General features: G+C 41.7%; 1 protein-coding gene across 11 annotated transcripts in view; it reads right to left on the minus strand.

Moving 5' to 3' along the window:
* GSK3B (glycogen synthase kinase 3 beta) overlaps positions 1 to 19,922 on the minus strand; it is a 180,724-nt gene that overhangs the window by 96,348 nt on the left and 64,454 nt on the right. For all 11 annotated transcript variants that reach the window (XM_005875349.2, XM_005875347.2, XM_005875345.2 and 8 more), the window contains one exon: positions 949 to 1,032. In XM_005875349.2, coding sequence (XP_005875411.1) covers positions 949 to 1,032 — 84 coding nt within the window. The remainder of the gene's footprint in view (positions 1 to 948; positions 1,033 to 19,922) is intronic.

Raw genomic sequence — 19,922 nt, forward strand, 5'->3', positions numbered from 1 at the left:
AACCAGTGAAGAAAAAAATGATGTAAGAAAACAACTGAATTTGGGAAGAAGGGACAGTGAACAGATAGAAAAAGACCACAGTAAAATAGAAGAAAGTGATTTTCTATGCTGCCAACTCCAGTGAGTATAATGACATTAGTTACTCCGTCTTCTGACAAGAAAGACCAAGGGAAGGGGGAGGAGGGAGGGATTCACAGCATAAAATCTTCCTTAATTATCCTTTGCTTTTACAGAATTAAATGTGACCATAAATACTGACCACTTAACGGGTGTGAGGAATCTTTTTTCTGCCAAGGGCTATTTAGATATTTATAACATCATTCCAGGGCCATATAAAATTATCAACTTAAAAATCAGCCTGCTATATTGGGTCAAACATTTAATTAACTCACCCTTAATGCCTTGGCAGGGCCAGACCAATTGATTTTGGGGGCCTTATATGGCCCTCGGGCCAGACATTCCCTACCCCAGACTTACAACAAGAACTGAAATATTATACATTCTCCAACTTTTCTCTAGCCAGGAATAGGCTAAACTTGCCCCCAATGTTTAAGTCTCATTCTGGTCCTACTGAAGTCCCCCTCCTTCCCCTTCCCCTCCAATACTTCAACTTCTCAAAATGACATCATTTTCTTCCCTCCAATAAAGAGATGAACTCACATGGGACTCCAGAAGCACATAAATAACATAAAAGGCTTTAAAATAAATTTGCTTTAGAACTAAAGGCAGAAGTTTAAAAAAGGGAGAAAATTTTAAAAAATTCATTCCATTCATTTACATTTTCCTGATATAATCAATGAACATATCTTGAGCTCAGAATCACTAGGGCTGCATTTTGGAATTCTTCCATTCAATTAGCAAAACTGTTTTACTTGGGTAAGGGGGATTATTTCTAAAAGAATAACAAGACTATCACAATATTGAGTACACATTTTCTGCAAGACCTACCTTCTCACCACTTGAGTAGAAGAAATAACGCAATCGGACTATGTTACAGTGATCTAGCTTTCTCATGATTTGGAGCTCTCGGTTCTGAAAAGAAAATAGAAAAAAATATTTTTTAAAGGATAACCGCTATTCATCATATTGACTAACATTTCTGAAATAACAAACATTACAAACAGTAGGCTATAAATATTTTACCAAAAAGTATGGTCTATAGATCAGTCTGACCTGTAAAGTATTTGTTACCAGTCCATGAACTATTTACTACTGCTCTGCAAATGAAATTAAAAGTTTAAAATCTTTTATAGTAATTTGACAGAATAATTTGTATTAATGAATCTTATAATAAAAAGTGGGGTCTATATTCTGTATTTCTTAAAATTTCATTTTTGTAGTAATTCATTTGTATTGTATTTTACAAAAATATCAGTCCTCAATGAACTGAAAATTTTAAAAACTGGTACTTTACCACAAAAAGCTTGAAAAGCACTGGTCTCTAATATATATATAAGAGATATCTGAAATGAGTTATTACTGCTGTAATTTTTATAACTATAATAAAAATCAAGCATCACAACAAACAAATAAATTTGGGTGCAAAGAAAACTCTTACAATCCCTACTATTTTCTAAGATACAGTGAAAAATCTGAGAATTAACCCCATTAGAAAGGTTTATTTGCTAAGTTTTAGAGAGTTAAAATATGATATACTAGATACTTACTGTACAGTACTGATAAATTTATAGACCACATAAGTAATTTTCCCTTTGGGAAATTTCAAAGTTATGCTCATTCTTCATGGAAAGAAAACATGAAATAATATGATGACTTCCTAACACCATAAATTTTGCAGTATTAATCTGAAGAGTACATATTAACAATGTACTTGGGCTGTCAGAATCTATAATAATAAAAGGGAAATATGCTAATTAGACCAGGTCGACTGGACATCTTCTGGTCGTCTGGTCCTCCTTCCTGACAAAGCCACAGTGGCGGGGGCCGAGGCAGAAGCGGTTAGGGGTGATCAGGCCGGCAGGGGAGGGCAGTTAGGGGCGATCAGGCCGGCAGGGAAGGGCGGTTAGGGGTGATCAGGCTGGTAGGCAGAGTGGCTCGGGGCAATTAGGCAGACGAGCAGTTAGGAGCCAGCTGTCCTGGATTGTGAGAGGGATGTCTCCCAGATTGGAGAGAGTGCAGGCCAGGCTGAGAAGACGCCCCCCCCCCCCATGCACGAATTTTGTGTACCGGGCCTCTAGTCAGTTAATAAAAACTAAATTACATAACAGAGAAAGAATACCAAAGTACCAGCTATGTAGACAGAAAATATAAAGTTTTCAGTTATAATAATGATTTAGAACAGAACATAAACATAAACTATACGCCTGGAAATCTGGAAGGGAAATGCTATTATGGTTAGGGGGAAAAGTCAAAAAAAGAGAAGTGGGAGAGGACGAGCTGAATAAGCAGAACTGTCCTAGAGCAGAGTGGGCTCCAGTTCTTAGAAGGTGGTAGCAGAAAGAAGTGAATGTTCCTCCTCTCTAGAGACTTCCAATAAGTTATTCTGATTGTTCTCTCAAGGAAACAGGAAACTCAAGAAGACTCTTCTGTCCCTTTAAACTGACTATTAGAGCTGGGTTTATGTGTACAGCGATATTTAAAATTCTTTTATAAGACATCAATCATTCATATCATTACTTCTTATAAAACATTTATAGCTGAAGCAATAATCAAACTTAGTACAGTGTAACTGCTTTAACAAAGATAATGACTAAAGTCAGACTCTTTTGACTGTTTCAGAGGATACAGAAAACTTTACCAATTTCAAAATTGTGTCCATTTCCATTCCAAATGGAAGCTATTTCTGAAAGTATATCTATACTTTGCTAATTCGCATCTAGGTACATAGTTTTGTGGGAGAACTGCAAGTAGGCTAAGTTTCACTCCTCTCATTATATACGGATGCAAAGGTTGACATTTTTTTAAAACATAGCCAACCAACTATGTTAAAGTAAGCTATTTATTTTTCCACACTCATTAGCCAATGTCACAGAGAACTATTAAATGTCCAGATAACATAAGTTGTATACAAATAATATATAAGTGAAGCAAATACATGGACCTAAATATTCACCTACCCTTATTCTTCTGTTCATATTCTATTCTTTTAAAAAGGAGGCTTACATTTTCTCATTTTAAAATTCCCTAAAAGATCCAAAACATAAAATTCATAGAGGAATATTTATAGGTATATTAATCAACCCAATATTAGGCAAACAAAGTTCATGCCTAAAATGTATTTAAATATACAACTATGCCAAGCGTAGCCACTTTTACAGAATCATTCTTTATTAGTTCACTAAGGACATACGGATTCTATAGAAAACACTGTTATTCTACAAATATAGTGCACCTATTCTGTGTCAGGCATCATTCACAATATAAAGTGAACAAGACTAACAAAGTTCCTGCCCTCATCAAACTTACTACAGTCTATGGAGGACAGGAAGACATAAACAATATATTTTCACTTAAAAAAGGACAGAGAATAATAGAAAAAAGGAAGTCAGAGCAGACCTCAAAAATGAGATAAAATCTGAACACAAATCTGAATGATATGAAGATGAGAACCATGTGAAGATATAAGAGAAGAGCATTGCACTGCAGTTATAGGAAACTCCAAATGTAAATACCTAGAGGTGGGCTTTGGCATATTTAAAAAAAAAAATTGCTTGAAAGGTAATGTAGCATGTTAAGTAAAGGGAGAAAGGTAGGAGATAAGTTCAGAGAAGTAGGCAAGGGGGTGGGATATGTCCTATAAACTCATAAACCATGATAAGAAACTAAATTTAAATTTCACACTAAATGTAAAGAAAAGCCAATGATGTTTTGACCAGGAAAATGTCATAATCTGATATATCTTTAATACTGAGACTGCATGTAGAAGCTGGGGCTGAAAATAGGCACCTGGGGGCCATCTGTTCTTCGGGGACATAAAGCAAGGGAATCCAATGGTATATCTATTACCTAGGAAGGAAGTTAGAAGAAGAAAAAAAGTCATAGGTATAAGGAGTAGTGTATCACATGAGTAGTCAATGAAGTAGAATGAAAAACAGAAGAACATGTTATCTTAGAAGCCAAGTAAAAAAAAAGAGTTTTCAGAAAAGGGGAGTAACCATTTACTATGTCAAAAGCTACTGAAATGTTAAGGTGAAAGCAGAAAACAGATTTGGATATGGCAAATGCAGGATGCCGGTGACTCTTACAAGAGTGATTTTGGTAAAATGGTTGTGACAAAAGCCTGACTACAGTGATTTAAAGTGGGACTGGGAGACAGGAGGAAAGGACTAACAAGTTACAAAGTTCAAAAAGAGGTGAGATTTCCAGCTATGGTTGAATGAAGAGATCTTCCCCCAAACACCTAAAAAAAGGACTACATTATAGAAAACAACAATTTCAGAGCTCTGGAAATCATCCAAATGCAACAAGTTGAGAAGCATTTATTCATGCAAAGCTGCTAGATGCTGGAATTAGACAGTGGGGGCCAGTAGCCTTCTTGCCAGGGAATATTACCACCCAGCTCAGACAATTTGGGTAGTTACTTTTACCACGGCAGGGTTGGCCATCAAAACCAGGAATTCTGCTTCTAGACAGGGCTATCATCACTTAAAACAGAGAGCAAAAACCCATTTCCAGTGGCAATGGCAGTAAAAATAGCAAATCTGACAGGAAACAAAGTAAAAAAAAGTCCACAGCTCTGCTACCCTTGAGGATGCAGTCTCAGCTGGGGAAAATGACAGACTGGCAGAACACTAAGAAATTGAACAGGGAGACCCTGGAAGTAAGAGAGACATAAAGGGGCTAAATAAGCTCTCCACATATCCCTGGCTCAGAAGCTGTACACACACAGGCAGGTGAGACCTACGAGGGCCTTGTAGAAAGCGGAGGTGGAACAACTGGAATTTTGAATGTACTTTGTAATGCATGTACAAGATCATCAAAAAATAGTGGAAGCTTTATGAACTCAAGATGTTTGAATACAATATCTAACCAATACCCAGCTGACCACTAAGCTATGCAGACAAAGAGTCAACCCCTAAGAAGGCTATAAAATAAAAATTAGAATAAAAATTTTAACACAGAATTCAGAGCCCTTGAACTGTGGAGGAGAAATACTATAGATTATATACAGGTAAGTCACAAAAATAAAGAAAAACCCTAGGAGGATTTTAAAAAATTCTACCAGAACTAACTGAACTGAGGGAAAGGATACCCAATTCTACGCTTCTCTAGACTTCCAAATAAGGGTAGGAAAATGCCCAAATCCAACCTCGTCTAGCTTTCCATGTGGAAGTAGGGAATTATAAAACTACAGACACCTTTAGCCTTTGTCTCACCTAATTGGGGGGGGGGGGGGGGGGTGAGGGACAAAAAATATGAGAAGCTCTTAGTTTTAAAACTGTAACACTTTTGAAGGGGGTTGAGGGGGGCAGGAAGAGATTAACCAAAGAACTTATATGCATACTAGAGGCCCGGTGCATGAAATTTGTGCACGGGGGGTGAGGGGGAAGGAGGGAGGGTCCCTCAACCCGACCTGCACCCTCTCCAATCTGGGACCCCTCGTGGGATGTCCAACTGTAAACCGGCAGTCGGACATCCCTTTCACAATCCGGGACCGCTAGCTCCTAACCACTTGTCTGCCTACCTGCCTGATCGCCCCTAACCACTTCTGCCTGCTAGCCTTATCGCCCCCTAGCCACGCCCCTGCCAGCCTGATTGACGCCTAATTGCTCCCCTGCTGGCCTGATCACCTCCAACTGCCCTCCCCTGCCGGCCTGATTGCCCCTAACTGCCCGCCCCCCCGCCAGCCTGATCACTCACAACTGCCTTCCCTTGCTGGCCTGATTGCCCACAACTGCCCTCCCCTGCCATGACTCATCTCCTCCACTGGGACCCGCCTTCTCCGTGCAAGGCAGCGGAGATGCCAGGACGGGCCTCCTCCACGCCACGCAGACCTCACCAGAGCGGCCACCGGGCCCCAACTCCACTGTGTGTGTGGCCATCTTGTGGCAGCCATCTTGTGACAACGTCACACGAGGGCGTGACGCCACCTAAGCTTTTGTTATATAGGATATGTATTGCCCATGGACACAGATAATAGGGTGGTAAAGACCTGAGGTGGGGCGGGAATTGGGTAGAGGGGGAGTAATGGGGGATAAAAGAGGGACATCTGTAGTACTCTCAACAATAAAGATTTTAAAAAGGGAACAACAACAAAATATCTACAGTACTTCCCTTACCACCACATAAATAGGGTTCCTCTATGATAACATGTAAATACAATGGAAAGAAATGCATGTCTCAGACTTTATCTAAAAACAATTCTCTTGGGAAATCTAAAGACAAGAAGAGACACAAAATAAAAAGACACCAGAGGAAATTGTAGCTTCTGACACCTCTATAGGCAAACAAATAAACACAGTTTATATCCTGCCAGATACACATAAAACCTCACACTAAAGACCTATTTAACTAAGTAAATTTTACTGAATATATATCATCTCTAGCTTTCAACAAAAAATTACAGGAAATACTAAAAAAAAAAAAATCAGAGCATGAATGCACACAGCAGACATCCGAACCACTCAAATATAGCAGAGGTGTTGGAATTACCAAGCCAGGAATTTAAAACAACTATGATTACTATGCTAAGGGCTCTAATGGAAAAGTGGTAACACACAAGAACAGATGGGTAATGAAAGCAGAGAGAGATAGAAAACTCTTAAGATAGATTCAAAAGGAAATGCTAGAAATCAGAAAAACATTGTAAGAAAAATTAACAGTGTCTTTGATGGGCTCATCAATACACTGGACACAGCCAAGGAAAGAATTAATGAGCTTTAAGGAATGTCAATAGAAACTTCCAAAACTAATATGCAAAGAGAAAAAAAGAATGAAAAACACAGAACAGAATATCCTAGAACTGTGGGACAATTACAAAAGGTACGACATGCATAGTGGGAATAGAACAAAGAAAAACCCTAAAAAGCATTTGAAGCGGTTATTGAGAATTTCCCAAAATTAATGTTAGGCACCAAACCACACATGCAGAGAACATAAAAAAGGAAAAGTACCTAAAAATCTACACCTAAACGTATATGAAAACACAAAAGATCAAAGACAATAAGGAAATCTGGAAAGAAACCCTGAAAGTTTCTTTCAGTGGGGAGGAGAACTCATCCATAGACAAGCAAAGATTAACATCAAACTTTTTTTCAAAAGTCATGCAAGCAAGAAAAGAGTGAAGTAAAATATTTTAAATGTTTAAAGAAAAAAGCCACCAATCTGAATTCTATATCAAGCAAAATTATCCTTCACATGTGAAAAAGACTTTCTCAGAAAAACAATTTGTCAACAGTGAATCTCCTAAGAAATGTTAAAACAAAAAATTAGAAAGAAGGAAATGATGTAAGTAAAATAAATCTTAGATCTACATAAAAAAGATAAAGCATTAGAGCAGCGGTTCTCAACCTGTGGGTCGCGACCCCTTTGGCGGTCGAACGACCATCGACCATATCACAGGGATCGCCTAAGACCATCCTGCATATCAGATATTTACATTACGATTCATAACAGTAGCAACATTACAGTTATGAAGTAGCAACGAAAATAATTTTGTGGTTGGGTCACAACATGAGGAACTGTATTTAAAGGGCCAGAAGGTTGAGAACCACTGCATTAGAGAAAGAATAACAAAAGCAATATAAATTTCATTTTTCTTCTCTTATTTTAAAAATAAATCTCTCACCATTTTTTACTTCAGAGAGGAAGAAGAGAGAAAGACAGATAGAAACATAAATGATGAGAGAGAATCATTGATTGGTTGCCTCCTGCACTCCCATTATTGGGGATCAAGCCCACAACCCAGGTATATGCCCTAACTTGGAATCGAACCGTGACATCCTGGTTCGAAGGTCGACACTGAACCACTGACCCACACTGGCCAAGCTATTTTTCTTATTCTTAATTGATCTAATAGATAAGTTTGTTCAAAGTAGTAACAACAGTGTTATCAGTGATTATGGCTTATGGATTAACTAGAGGCCCGATGCACGGAATTAGTGCAAGAGTAGGCCTTCCTTCCCCCCAACTGCCAGCAATGGCTTCCCTCTGGCACCCAAGACCCGGGCTGGCTTCCCTCTGGCCGCCCGCCGGCACCCAGGCTTCCCTCCAGCCCTGGCTTGATCCAGAAGGACATCCAGTATAATTCGCATATTACCCTTTTATTATTATAGAATACTAGAGGCCCATTGCAGAAAGATTCCTGCAAGAATAGGGCTTCCTCAGTCCTATTCCTGCAAAAATAGGGCTTCCTAAGGCTTCGCTCCCTTCTCTGCCGCCTCACTCCCTCCCTTCTCTGCCACCTCACTCCATCCCGTCTCCACCGCCTCGGATCCCTCCAGTCTCCGCCACCTCGGATCCCTCCCTTCTCAGCTGCCTCGCTCCCTCCCGTCTCCGTCGCCTCAGATCCCTCCCTTCTCCACCAACTTGGCACCCTCCTGTCTCCGCCGCCTCGCTCCATCCCTTCTCCGCCTCCTCGCTCCATCCCATCTCCGCTGCCTCGCTCCCTCCCGTCTCCGCCGCTTCGCTCCCTCCCATCTCTGCTGCCTCGCTCCCTCCTGTGTCCGCTGCCTCAGCTCCGCTTCCATCTCCGCTTCCTCGGCTCTGTTCCCTTCTCTGCCGCTTCGCTCCCTTCTGCAGTGCTTGGCTTCCTTCTACACTGTCTTCAGTCTTCGCTTTGTGCCTATATATGCAAATTAACCGCCATCTTTGTTGGGTTAATTTGCATATCGCCAATTGGCTGGTGGGCATAGCGGAGGGACAGTCAATTTGCATGTTTCTCTTTTATTAGTGTAGATAGATGACAGAAATCTATGAAATGGGAAGGAGAAACTGGGAATACTCGGTCATAAGGTATGTGCAAAAAGTAGTATGGTTTTAGTTGAAAGTGGACTTCAAAAAGTTATAAATATGGTCCAGCCAGCATGGCTCAATGGTTGACTCTCAACCTATAAAGCAGGGGGTCATGGTTCGATTCCAGGTCTGGACACAAGCCCTGGTTGCAGGCTCAATCCCCAGTGGGGGATGTGCAGGAAGCAGCCAATCAATGATTCTTTCTCATCATTGATGGTTCTCTCTCTCCCTCCCTCCTCCAACCTTTCTGAAATCAATAAAAAATTTATTTTTAAAAAAGTTATGTGTATTTGTAGATTCAAGTGTAACCACTAAAAAAAAAGTTTTTAAAAAGAAGTATAATAGATATGCCAAGAGAGAAGAAAAAAATAGAATCATATAAAATGTTCAATTAAAAACAGAGAAGGCAGAAAAAGACAAAAGAAAAACAAAGAACAAGAGTAATGAATAGAAACAATCACAAATATGGTAAAAATATTATCCAATTATATCAATGACCTCTTTAAACATCAACAGCCTAAATAAGCCACATAAGAGACCGAGTCAGTCAGTGGATTAAAAAAAGTAAACTTATATAATACTAGAGGCCCAGTGCATGATTAAATGGTGCGGGGAGGGTCCTTAGGCCTAGCCTCCTGCGATCAGGGCCATCTTCTGCCCGTTCACCAGCCCCCAGGCCGAACGTCACCTCTGCTGCCAGGCTGTCAGGCCGTTGGGATCACCAGCTCATCCCTGGCTACTCTGGGGCTCAGGCCTGTGGGAAAGCAGGCGCCAGAGACTTCACCTCCATGTGCGTACGCTGAGTGGGCCGCTGATGGAACGTGCTGCCTGCTCGGACTGCTCATGCGGATGCCGCTGCTGCCACTGCCACTGCCACTGCCACGGCTGCTGGAGCTTGAAGCGCTGATGGAGGCTGCAGGGCACGCCCGCGAACTACCCGCCCTGGCATGAGTGGCCCGGAGCAGGCAGCGCATTCCATCAGAGGCCAGCCTGGCATATGCGCATGGAGGTGAAGTTGCCAGTGCCGACTTACCCACATGCCTGAGCCCCTGAGCAGCTGGGGATGAGCTAGTGATCCCAATGGCCTGACAGACAGCCCGGTCGTCTGCCGCCACAAACCCTGATTCCCCTGTTCACCATCGCTGATCCATTGGAGCCTGCGGGCCGGGAAGAGGGGCCAAGAGGTCAGCAGTTCAGCCCAATCACAGGCGGGGGGTGGGGGGGGGGGGGGAGAGAGACGAGAAGAGGTCAATGCCACCTCATGGCGAGCGGTCGTTTGGTCATTCTGGTCATTAGGAACACTGGATTTTTATATATATAGACTAGAGGCCCGGTGCACAAAAATTTGTGCACTCGGGAGGGTACCTCAGCCTGGCCTATGCCCTCTCGCAGTCTGGGACCCCCTCAGGGAATGACCACCTGCAGGCTTAGGCCCGCTCCCCAGGGGGATTGGGCCTAAGCTGGCAGTCAGACATCCCTCTGGCAGCCCGGGAGCACTCGGGGATGTCCACTTGCCAGCAGGGAACAGGCCTAAGCTGCAGTTGGACATCCTTAGGGCTGCTGAGGAGGCGGGAGAGGCTCCCACCACCACCACTGTACTGGCAGCCGTCTGCCCACTGGTGATCAGTGTGTGTCATAGTGACCAGTCATTCCCAGTCGTTCTGCTGTTAGAGTCAATTTGCATATTACCCTTTTGTTATATAGGATAGAAGCCTGGTGCATGGGTGGGGGCCGGCTGGTTTGCCCTGAAGGGTGTCCGGGATCAGGGTAGGGGTCCCTGCTGGGGTGCCTGGCCAGCCTGGGTGAGGGGCTGAGGGCCGTTTTCAGGTTGGCCACACCCCTTCAGGGTGGGGGCGTCCTGCTAGGGTGCCTGACCAGTCTGGGTGAGGGGCTGATGGTTGTTTGCATGTTGGCCAAGGGCCCCAGTTGGAACCCTCACCCCATGAGGGTGTGGCCATCCTAGGTGAGGGGCTGATGGCTGTTTGCAGGCTGGCCACACCCCCTTCAGGGTGCAGTTCCCCCCTGGTGTGCCTGGCCAGCCTGGGTGAGGGCTGTTGGCAGGCTGGCCACAGTCCCTTCCGGGTGGGGGTCCCCACTGGGGGGCCTGGCCAGCCGGGGTGAGGGGCTGATGGCTGTTTGCAGGCTGGCCAAGCCCCCCAGCGAGAACTCTCACCCCATGAGGGTGTGGCCATCCCGGGTGAGGGGCCGATGGCTGTTTGCATGCTGGCCACAGCCCCCAGCCACCCAAGCTCTAAGTGGAGGCTGGCTCGAAGCAGGTATCTGGGATTTATTTATCTTCTATAATTGAAACTTTGTTGCCTTTTGCGGAGGCCACAGCCAGCTAGAGCAGGCGGTAAGCTTGGCTTCCTCCATCACCGGGGCAACCAAGAGTCCTGCTTGCTCCAGCTCCCTGGCTGCCGGCTGCCATCTTGGTTGGGTTAATTTGCATATAGTCGCTCTGATTGGCTGGTGGGCGTGGCTTGGGTGTAGCAAAGTTACAGTCAATTAGTATCTTTGTCTTTTATTAGTGTAGATGTCAGTTACATCTCAAGTACAAAAACTAAAAACAATTATTTAAAAAAGTTGATAAAACCCCAACTATACAGAGGTGGACAAAAGTATGCTTGTATAAAAAAAGTCATTCAGGTTATGATTATTACAACAGCTTGACTAACTCAAAAGAATGCCATTACACTGTAAACCTACCTTGCCCACTTCCTATATAATAAAAGGGTAATATGCAAATTGACCCTAACAGCAGAACGACTAGTCACTATGACACACACTGACCACCAGGGGGCAGACGCACAATGCAGGAGCTGCCCCCTGGTGGTCAGTGTGCTCCCACAGGGGGAGCTCTGCTCAGCCACAAGTCAGGCTGACGGCTGCCCGCACAGTGGTGGTGGCGGTAGCCTCTCCTGCCTCCTTAGCAGCACTAAGTATGTCCGACTGCAGCTTAGGTCTGCTCCCTGCTGTCAAGTGGACATCCCCCGAGGGCTCCCGGGCTGCCAGAGGGATGTCTGACTGCCAGCTTAGGCCCGATCCCCTGGGGACCCTAAGGGGATTGGGCCTAAGCCAGCAGGTGGACATCCCCCGAGCAGTCTCAGACTGCAAGAGGACACAGGCCGGGCTGAGGGAAGTCCCGAGTGCACAAATATTTGTGCACCGGGCCTCTAGTTTGTATATAATCTACAAGAAACTCACTTTAAATTCAAAGACACAGATATATTTAAAGTAAAGGGATAGAACACAACAAGAAAATTATAGACCAACATCCTTAATAGATACTGATGCAAAAAACTCTCAAGGAAATACTAGCAAAGCAAACTGAAGAACACATTGAAAGGATTATACACCATGACCAAATTTTATAACAACAATGTAAGAATTTATACCTGGAATGCAAAGATAGTTCTACATGCAAATCAATCAATATAATCTACCACATTAGCAATATGAAGAACAAAAACCACATGATCATCTTAACTGATACAAAAAAAGCATTTAATAAAATTCAATACTCTTTCATGGTAAGAGTGCTCAACAAACTAGGAACAAAATGAAACTGCCTCAATATAAAAGTTATATATGTTTTGCCAACATATTCATTGTCAAAACACTAAAAGCTTTCTAAGATCAGGAATAAGGTAAAGATGCTCGCCTACTCTTGCCACTACTACTCAACAACATAGTACTTGAAATCCTAGCCAGAGCAATTAGACAAGAAAAATAAATAATAAAGGTATCCAAATTGGAAAACAATTAGTAAAACTATCTCTGTTCACAGATGAGATGATCTTATATGTAGAAAACACTAAATCATTTTTTAGAGCCTTTTAGAACTAAAATGATTTCAGCAAAGTTTCAGGATGAAAAATGAACACTTAAAAATTATTTGTATTCTATGCATTCACAATGACCAATCAAAAAGAAAGCAATCTCATTTACTATAGCATCAAAAGGAATAAAATACTTAGGGAAAAACCTAGCCAAGGCAGTAAAAGGACTAGCACACTGGAAAGATAACCAATGCTCATAGATTAGAAGACTTATTATCATTAAAATGTCCATACTACCCAAAGCCATCTACAGATTCAATGTAATCCCTCTCAAAATCCAAATGGCATTTTTTTGCAGTAACAGAAAAATAAAATTCTAAAATTTATATAGGATTTCAAAAAGCTTCAAATAGCCGAGAGAGAGAGAGAGAGAGAGAGGAATTTTCAGTAAGAAAAATATCTAAAATAAATAATCTAAGTTTCTATCTTAGAAAACTGAAAAAGAACAAATTAGATCTAAAGTAATAAGAAAATAAATAATAAAATTGGAGATGAAATTGAAAACAGAAAATAGTAAAAAAAAAAAAAAGGAAAAAAACCCCAGCAAAATAAAAAGCTAGTTCTTTGATAAGATCAATAAAACTGAATAACCTCTAGCCAGTTTAACCAAGAGAGAAGACACAAATTACTAATAATCAAAGAGAGAACATCATCACAAATCTCATAGACATTAAAAGATTAATAAAAGATTATTACAAAGAATTCTGTACCCATAAATCTGACAATCTACATTAAGTGGACAAATTCCTTGAAAGACACAATTTACCAGAACACACACAAGGAGAAACAGATGATCTGAATAGGTTTCTATTAAAATTTTTTAATTAATTATTAATCATCTTCCAAAACAGAAAGCACCACACACAATTGGGTTCACTGGTGAATTCCACCAAACATTTAAGAAAGAAATGGTATTAATTCCCTAGTCTTTTCTAGAAGACAGAAGCACAGGAAATATCCCAACTCATTCTATAAGGCCAGCATTACCCTAATACCAACACCAGATAATGACATTTCAAAAAGAAAACCTACAGACCAATATCTCTTGTGAACATAGATGCAATAATCCTTAACAAAATATTAAATAATTAAATCCAGCAATGTATAAAAACAATTATACACCACAACCAAATGGGATTTATTCCAGGTATGCAAGACTGGCTCAACATTCAAAATCAATTAATATAATCCATCACATCAAGTGACTAAAGAATAAAAAATTATCTGATCATATCAATAGATATAGAAACAGTATTTGACAAAATTCAACATCGACTCATGATAAAAAAAACTCTTAGCCAACTAGGAATAGAGGACTATATCCTCAACATGATAAAGGAAATCTACAGTTAACATTATACTTAATGGGGATAAACTAGATATTTTCCTGCTAAGAACAGGAACAAGACAAGAAAATCTTTTCTCACCATTCCTATTCAACACTGTATTGGAGGTGAAGAGGATGGGGAGGGGGAGGGGAAGGGGAAAGGGAGGAATATAGATTTGGAGAAAAGAAATAAAACTATCTTTGTTTACAGATGACATAATTGTCTGTAAAAATACTCAAGGAATCAACACACACAAAAAAACCCTTCTGAAACAATTATAGCAAGGTTGCAGAATACAAGATTAAGGTACAAAAGTCAAATGCTTTCTTATACACCAGCAATTGACAACTAGAATTTGAAATTAAAAACAATACAATTACACAATTTATACTAGCATCCCTCAAAATAAAATACTTAGGTATAAATCAAACAAAATTTACATGAGGGAAACTATAAAACTCTGAGGAAAGAAATCAAAGATCTAAAAAAACCAAACAATCACATATTTCATATACATGGACATGGAGACTCAATACTCTTAAGATGCCAGTTCTTCCTAACCTGATCTATAGATCCAACACATTTGAAATCCCAGCAAGTTATTTTATGAATATAAAATAGTCAACACAATACTGAAGAACAGTCAAAGGAGTGACATTAACTGACTTTAAGACATACTTATAGTATGGAGTTTCAAAAAATTAAAAATGGAACTCCCATTTGACCCAGTAATCCCACTTCTAAGAATATATCCCAAGAAAGCAGAAACACCAATCAGAAAGAATATATGCACCCCTATGTTCATAGCAGCACAATTTACAATAGCTAAGATTTAGAAACAGCCTAAGTGCCCATCAGCAGATGAGTGGATTAAAAAACTGTGGTACATCTACACACTGGAATACTACACTGCTGTGAAAAAGAAAGAACTCTTACCATTTGCAACAGGATGGATAGACCTGGAAAGCATTGTGCTAAGCAAAATAAACCAGTTAGAGAAAGATAAATATTACAAGATCTCATTCATTTGTGGAATATAATTAACAATATAAACTGATGAATAAAAATAGATCAAGAGACAGAGAAGCATCAAACAGACCGTCAAATCTCAGAGGGAAGGCAGGGGAGGATGTGTGTGTGGAGGGGTAGAGGGATGGATAAGAGATCAACCAAAGGACTAGTATGCAAGCATATAGCCTAATCAATGGACATAGACAGTAGGGGGGTGAGGGTATGTGCTGGGGGATGGGAGCGGCCAGGGAGAGGTCAATGGGGGGAAAAGGAGACATGTGTAATACTTTAAACAATAAAGAAATTAAATTGATTTAAAAAAGAGAGAGAGAGGTTCACTTATGAACTACAATAAAAGATGATATGCCCTGACCAGTGGTTCAGTGGTTAGAGCATCGGCTGGAACACCCAAGGGTCACAGGTTCGATTCCAGGTCAAAGGCACATACCTGGGTTGCAGGTTTGATCCTCCGCCCTGGTTGGGTTTGTGTGGGAGGCAACTGATCAATGTGTTTCTCTCACCTCTCTCTCTCTCTCCTCCCCTTACCCTCCCCTTCTGCTCTCTCTAAAAAAAAAATAGAAAGAAATCAATGAAAAAAAAATATCCTTGGGAAAGGATTAACAAAAAGAAGAAAAATAAGATGATACGATGATATTGAAGAAAAACCAAACAAATAGATCACTGAAACAGAAAAGAGAGTCCAGAAATAGCCACCAAATATAACCAACAATTTTGACAAAGGAACAAAGACAGTGCAATGGAAAAAGGATGATCTTTTCAACAAATAGTGCTAGTGCTTATTTCGGCAGCACATCTACTAAAATTGAAATGATACAGAGAAGACTACCATGGCCCCTGCACAAGGATGACACGAAAATTTGTGAAGTATTCCATATTAAAAAATAAACAAACAAACAAACAGTGCTTGAACAACTGGAGAGCCACAGCAAAGAAATGAATCTAGGCACATCAAAAATTAACCCCAAATGGATCACAGACCTATATGTAAAAAGCAAAACTATAAGACAGCAAGAAGATAACAGTAGAAAATCTAGGTGTTCTTGGGTTTGGCGATGACTTTTCAGATGCAACACCAAAAGCAAAATCCATAAAAGAAAAATGGATAAGTAGGACTTTTCATTAACAGTTAAAACTTCTGCTCTAAGACACTAATGAAAAGACAAGTCACAGAATGAAAGAAAAATATGAAACATACATCTGATAGAGTACCATTATCCAAAATATACACAGAATTCTTAAAACTCATCAGTAAGAAACCCACCATTAAAAATGGTCAAAAGGCTGGAAAAGATATCTACCCAAAGAAGATATACAGGTGACAAATAAGCATATAAAAAGATGCTCAAAATCATCTATCATCAGAAAATTACAAATTAAGACAATGAGATACTACTACACTCCTTTTAGAATGGCTGAAATCCAAAACGCTGACAATACCAAAGGCTGATGAGGATGAGGTTAATTTGTAGAGTCTTTAAGGGTTTCTATATATATTATGTCATCTGCAAATAGTGGCAATTTTAACTCTTCCTTTACAATCTGGATGCCTTTTATTACTTTTTCTTGCCTAATTGCCTTGGCTGCCTTACATTAAGTTTTATTTCTCTTTCTCTCAAGCCATTCAAACCACTGAAAGCCAGAAAGGCATCATTCAGGACCACAAATACAATGGCTCCGTTTCTTTTCCACTCTGGAATGATAGAGGCAATTAAATTATACGCAATTCTAAGAGTAAAATCAACAGAACCCTTCCACACCAACCTCTGTACAAGTTTCTAAAAAAATTTTGCCATTCTACAAAGGTACTTGGGAAAATAGCATAACATAGCCTGAATCCTCAAGAAGCTTGGTATGGCAATTATGAAAATGTACTTCGCAGGTCTCTCACTACAAGGAACATCATTGACCAATGGTGCCAGCTGTGAACTCTCAAAGCTATTCTGTTATTGGGGGCAAGCCAAGATTCCCATGGGCTGTTCCTAGTCATGGACTGAGCATGACAGACATATTTAATGGCATCCTTTCCCAGGAGACTCTGGATTCCTTTGACAGTTAAACCTTGGGTTGAGAATTCCCCTTTGGTTTTGCTGTAGCTTTCTTAGAACTTCACTGCAGTGTAAGGCTCTTCTTATCCAACCTGCCTTTGTCCTCCCCTGTAGCGTCTGCTTGATAACAAGTTTTCATGATCCAAACAAAGCTCCATATAGCATGACTAAAGATTACTATTTCTTTTAAGTTGTCTGTCATTTTTATTAGGAAATAGATTTTCCATAAAAGACTTAAAACAGCTATACAAAAAGAAATAACTAGGTGCTTAAAAATAGCGTTACCATATTTAAGAGAAATAAAACAGAAAAAAATCCGAAGTGAATAGCAGTTTGTAGTAATTCAGATGCCTAAAACTTAGTTATAAGAAGTTTTAAAATTTAGAAAATGTTCTCATATACATTGCTTCATTTGACACATGCAACATGGAGAAAAAGGGGAGCAGAATAATACTTATTGAGTTCTTTTATGTACCATAAACATTGGTCTGGGGCCGTGGTCGGCAAATTGCGGCTCGCTAGCCACATGTGGCTCTTTGACCCCTTGAGTGTGGCTCTTCCTAAGACTTAGGAGTACCCTAATTAAGTTAATAACAATGTACCTACGTATATAGTTTAAGTTTAAAAAATTTGGCTCTCAAAAGAAATTTCAATCATTGTACTGTTGATATTTGGCTCTGGTGACTAATGAGTTTGCCGACCACTGGGACTCTGGGGCATTGCTATAGTTGCAGCACCTCCCTTTTACAGATGATGAAACTGAGGCTCATAAAGTTACTAGAAACGCTCAAGCATGCAAAACTAATAACACCGGACAAAGGTCTTCTTTCTCCTATGCTGTCTTCAGAATACCACTCAAAAAATAATCCTATCCCTAAGGATCCAAATCAGATGTTATCTCACCTCACTCTTCAAATGTTATATATTAAAAGTAGAGCTAGGGCACATGCCCGTGGTTGCAGGCTCCATTCCCAGTAGGGGGCATGCAGGAGGCAGCCCATCAATGATTCTCTCTCATCATTGATGTTTCTCTCTATCTCTCTGTCTCCCTCTCCCTTCCTCTCTGAAATCAATAAAAATATATTAATTTTAAAAAATGTAGAGCTCTATTCACTCTCCATTCATAACAGAACAGTGACACTTCACATCTCCACCCCCCACATCCCAACCACACAAGTGAAACCAAGCAGGAGACCTGAAACCTATGACTTAATTCAAAGGAGAAGTGAAATTAATAGTTAATGATCACTAATTAATTAAAAATACAACTTACTGATCTTCAAATTGGAAAAGCCAGCCTCAACAACCAATGGTTTTTGGGATTGATTAACCTTCTCCCTGCTCTAATATCAAAGGTCTCCTACTAAGATACCTAACTGGATGGACATCAACCCTACAACACCATAATACATGTCCTATCAGAAGCACTTCCAAATTGGCTAAGTGAAGAAGTTTAATTTTACTTTAAGTAATCTGTCACAGTATGGTGGCTCACCGGAGGTAGGGGGGGGTGGGGTGGGGGGTGAAGCATTCAAATTGTAAGTAAAACCCTAATGATATTAAGCTTGTCACAGATATTCCTTCAAAAAATACACGCACCTCAGTGTCTTAGATATAAAGCTTACATGACTACTGATGTAGGGATAATTATTCTTGGTTTTCCTTTTATCTCTTACTAGAGGCCTGGTGCACAAAAATTTGTGCACTCAGGGGGTGGAGGTCCCTCAGCCCGGCCTGTGTCCTCTCACAGTCTGGGACCCCTCAGGGGATCACCACCTGCTGGCTGAGGCCTGCTCCCCAGGGGGATTGGGCCTAAGCTGGCAATCAGACATCCCTCTGACAGCCCGGCAGCCCTCGGGGGATGTCCACTTGCCAGCAGGGAGCAGACCTAAGCTTCAGACATCCTTAGTGCTGCTGAGGAGGCAGGAGAGGCTCCCACCACCACCACTGCACTGGCAGACATCAGCCTGGCTTGTGGCTGAGCAGAGCTCCTCCATGTGGGAGCTCACTGACCACCAGAGGGCAGCTCCTGCATTGAGCGTCTGCCCCCTGGTGGTTAGTGTGTGTCATAGTGACCAGTAATTCCCATTCCTTCTGCTGTTAGGGTCAGTTTGCATATTACCCTTTTACTATATAGGATAGAGGCCTGGTGCTTGGGTGGGGGCGGGCTGGTTTGCCCTGAATGGTGTCCAGTATCAGGGTGGGGGTCCTACTTGGGTGCCTGGCCAGCCTGATTGAGGGGCTGATGGCTGTTTTCATGCTGCCTGCACCCCCTTCAGGGTGGGGGTACCCACTGGGGTGCCTGGCCAGCCTGGATGAGGGGCTGTTGGCTGTTTTCAGGCTGCCCGCAACCCCTTCAGGGTGGGGGTCCCCACTGGGGTGCCTGCCCAGCCTGGATGAGGGGCTGATGGCTGTTTTCAGGCTTCCTGAACCCTCTTTAGGGTTGGGGGGCCCCCCTGGGGGGCCTGGCCAGTCTGGCTGTCAGCCTGGATGAGGGTCTGAGGGCTGTTTTCAGGCTGCCCACACCCCCTTCAGGGTGGGGGTCCTACTTGGGTGCCTGGCCAGCCTGATTGAGGGGCTGATGGCTGTTTTCATGCTGCCTGCACCCCCTTCAGGGTGGGGGTACCCACTGGGGTGCCTGGCCAGCCTGGATGAGGAGCTGTTGGCTGTTTTCAGGCTGCCCGCAACCCCTTCAGGGTGGGGGTCCCCACTGGGGTGCCTGCCCAGCCTGGATGAGGGGCTGATGGCTGTTTTCAGGCTGCCCA

This window comes from Myotis brandtii, unplaced genomic scaffold (genome assembly GCF_000412655.1).
Source record: "Myotis brandtii unplaced genomic scaffold, ASM41265v1 scaffold46, whole genome shotgun sequence".
Lineage (NCBI taxonomy): Eukaryota > Metazoa > Chordata > Mammalia > Chiroptera > Vespertilionidae > Myotis > Myotis brandtii.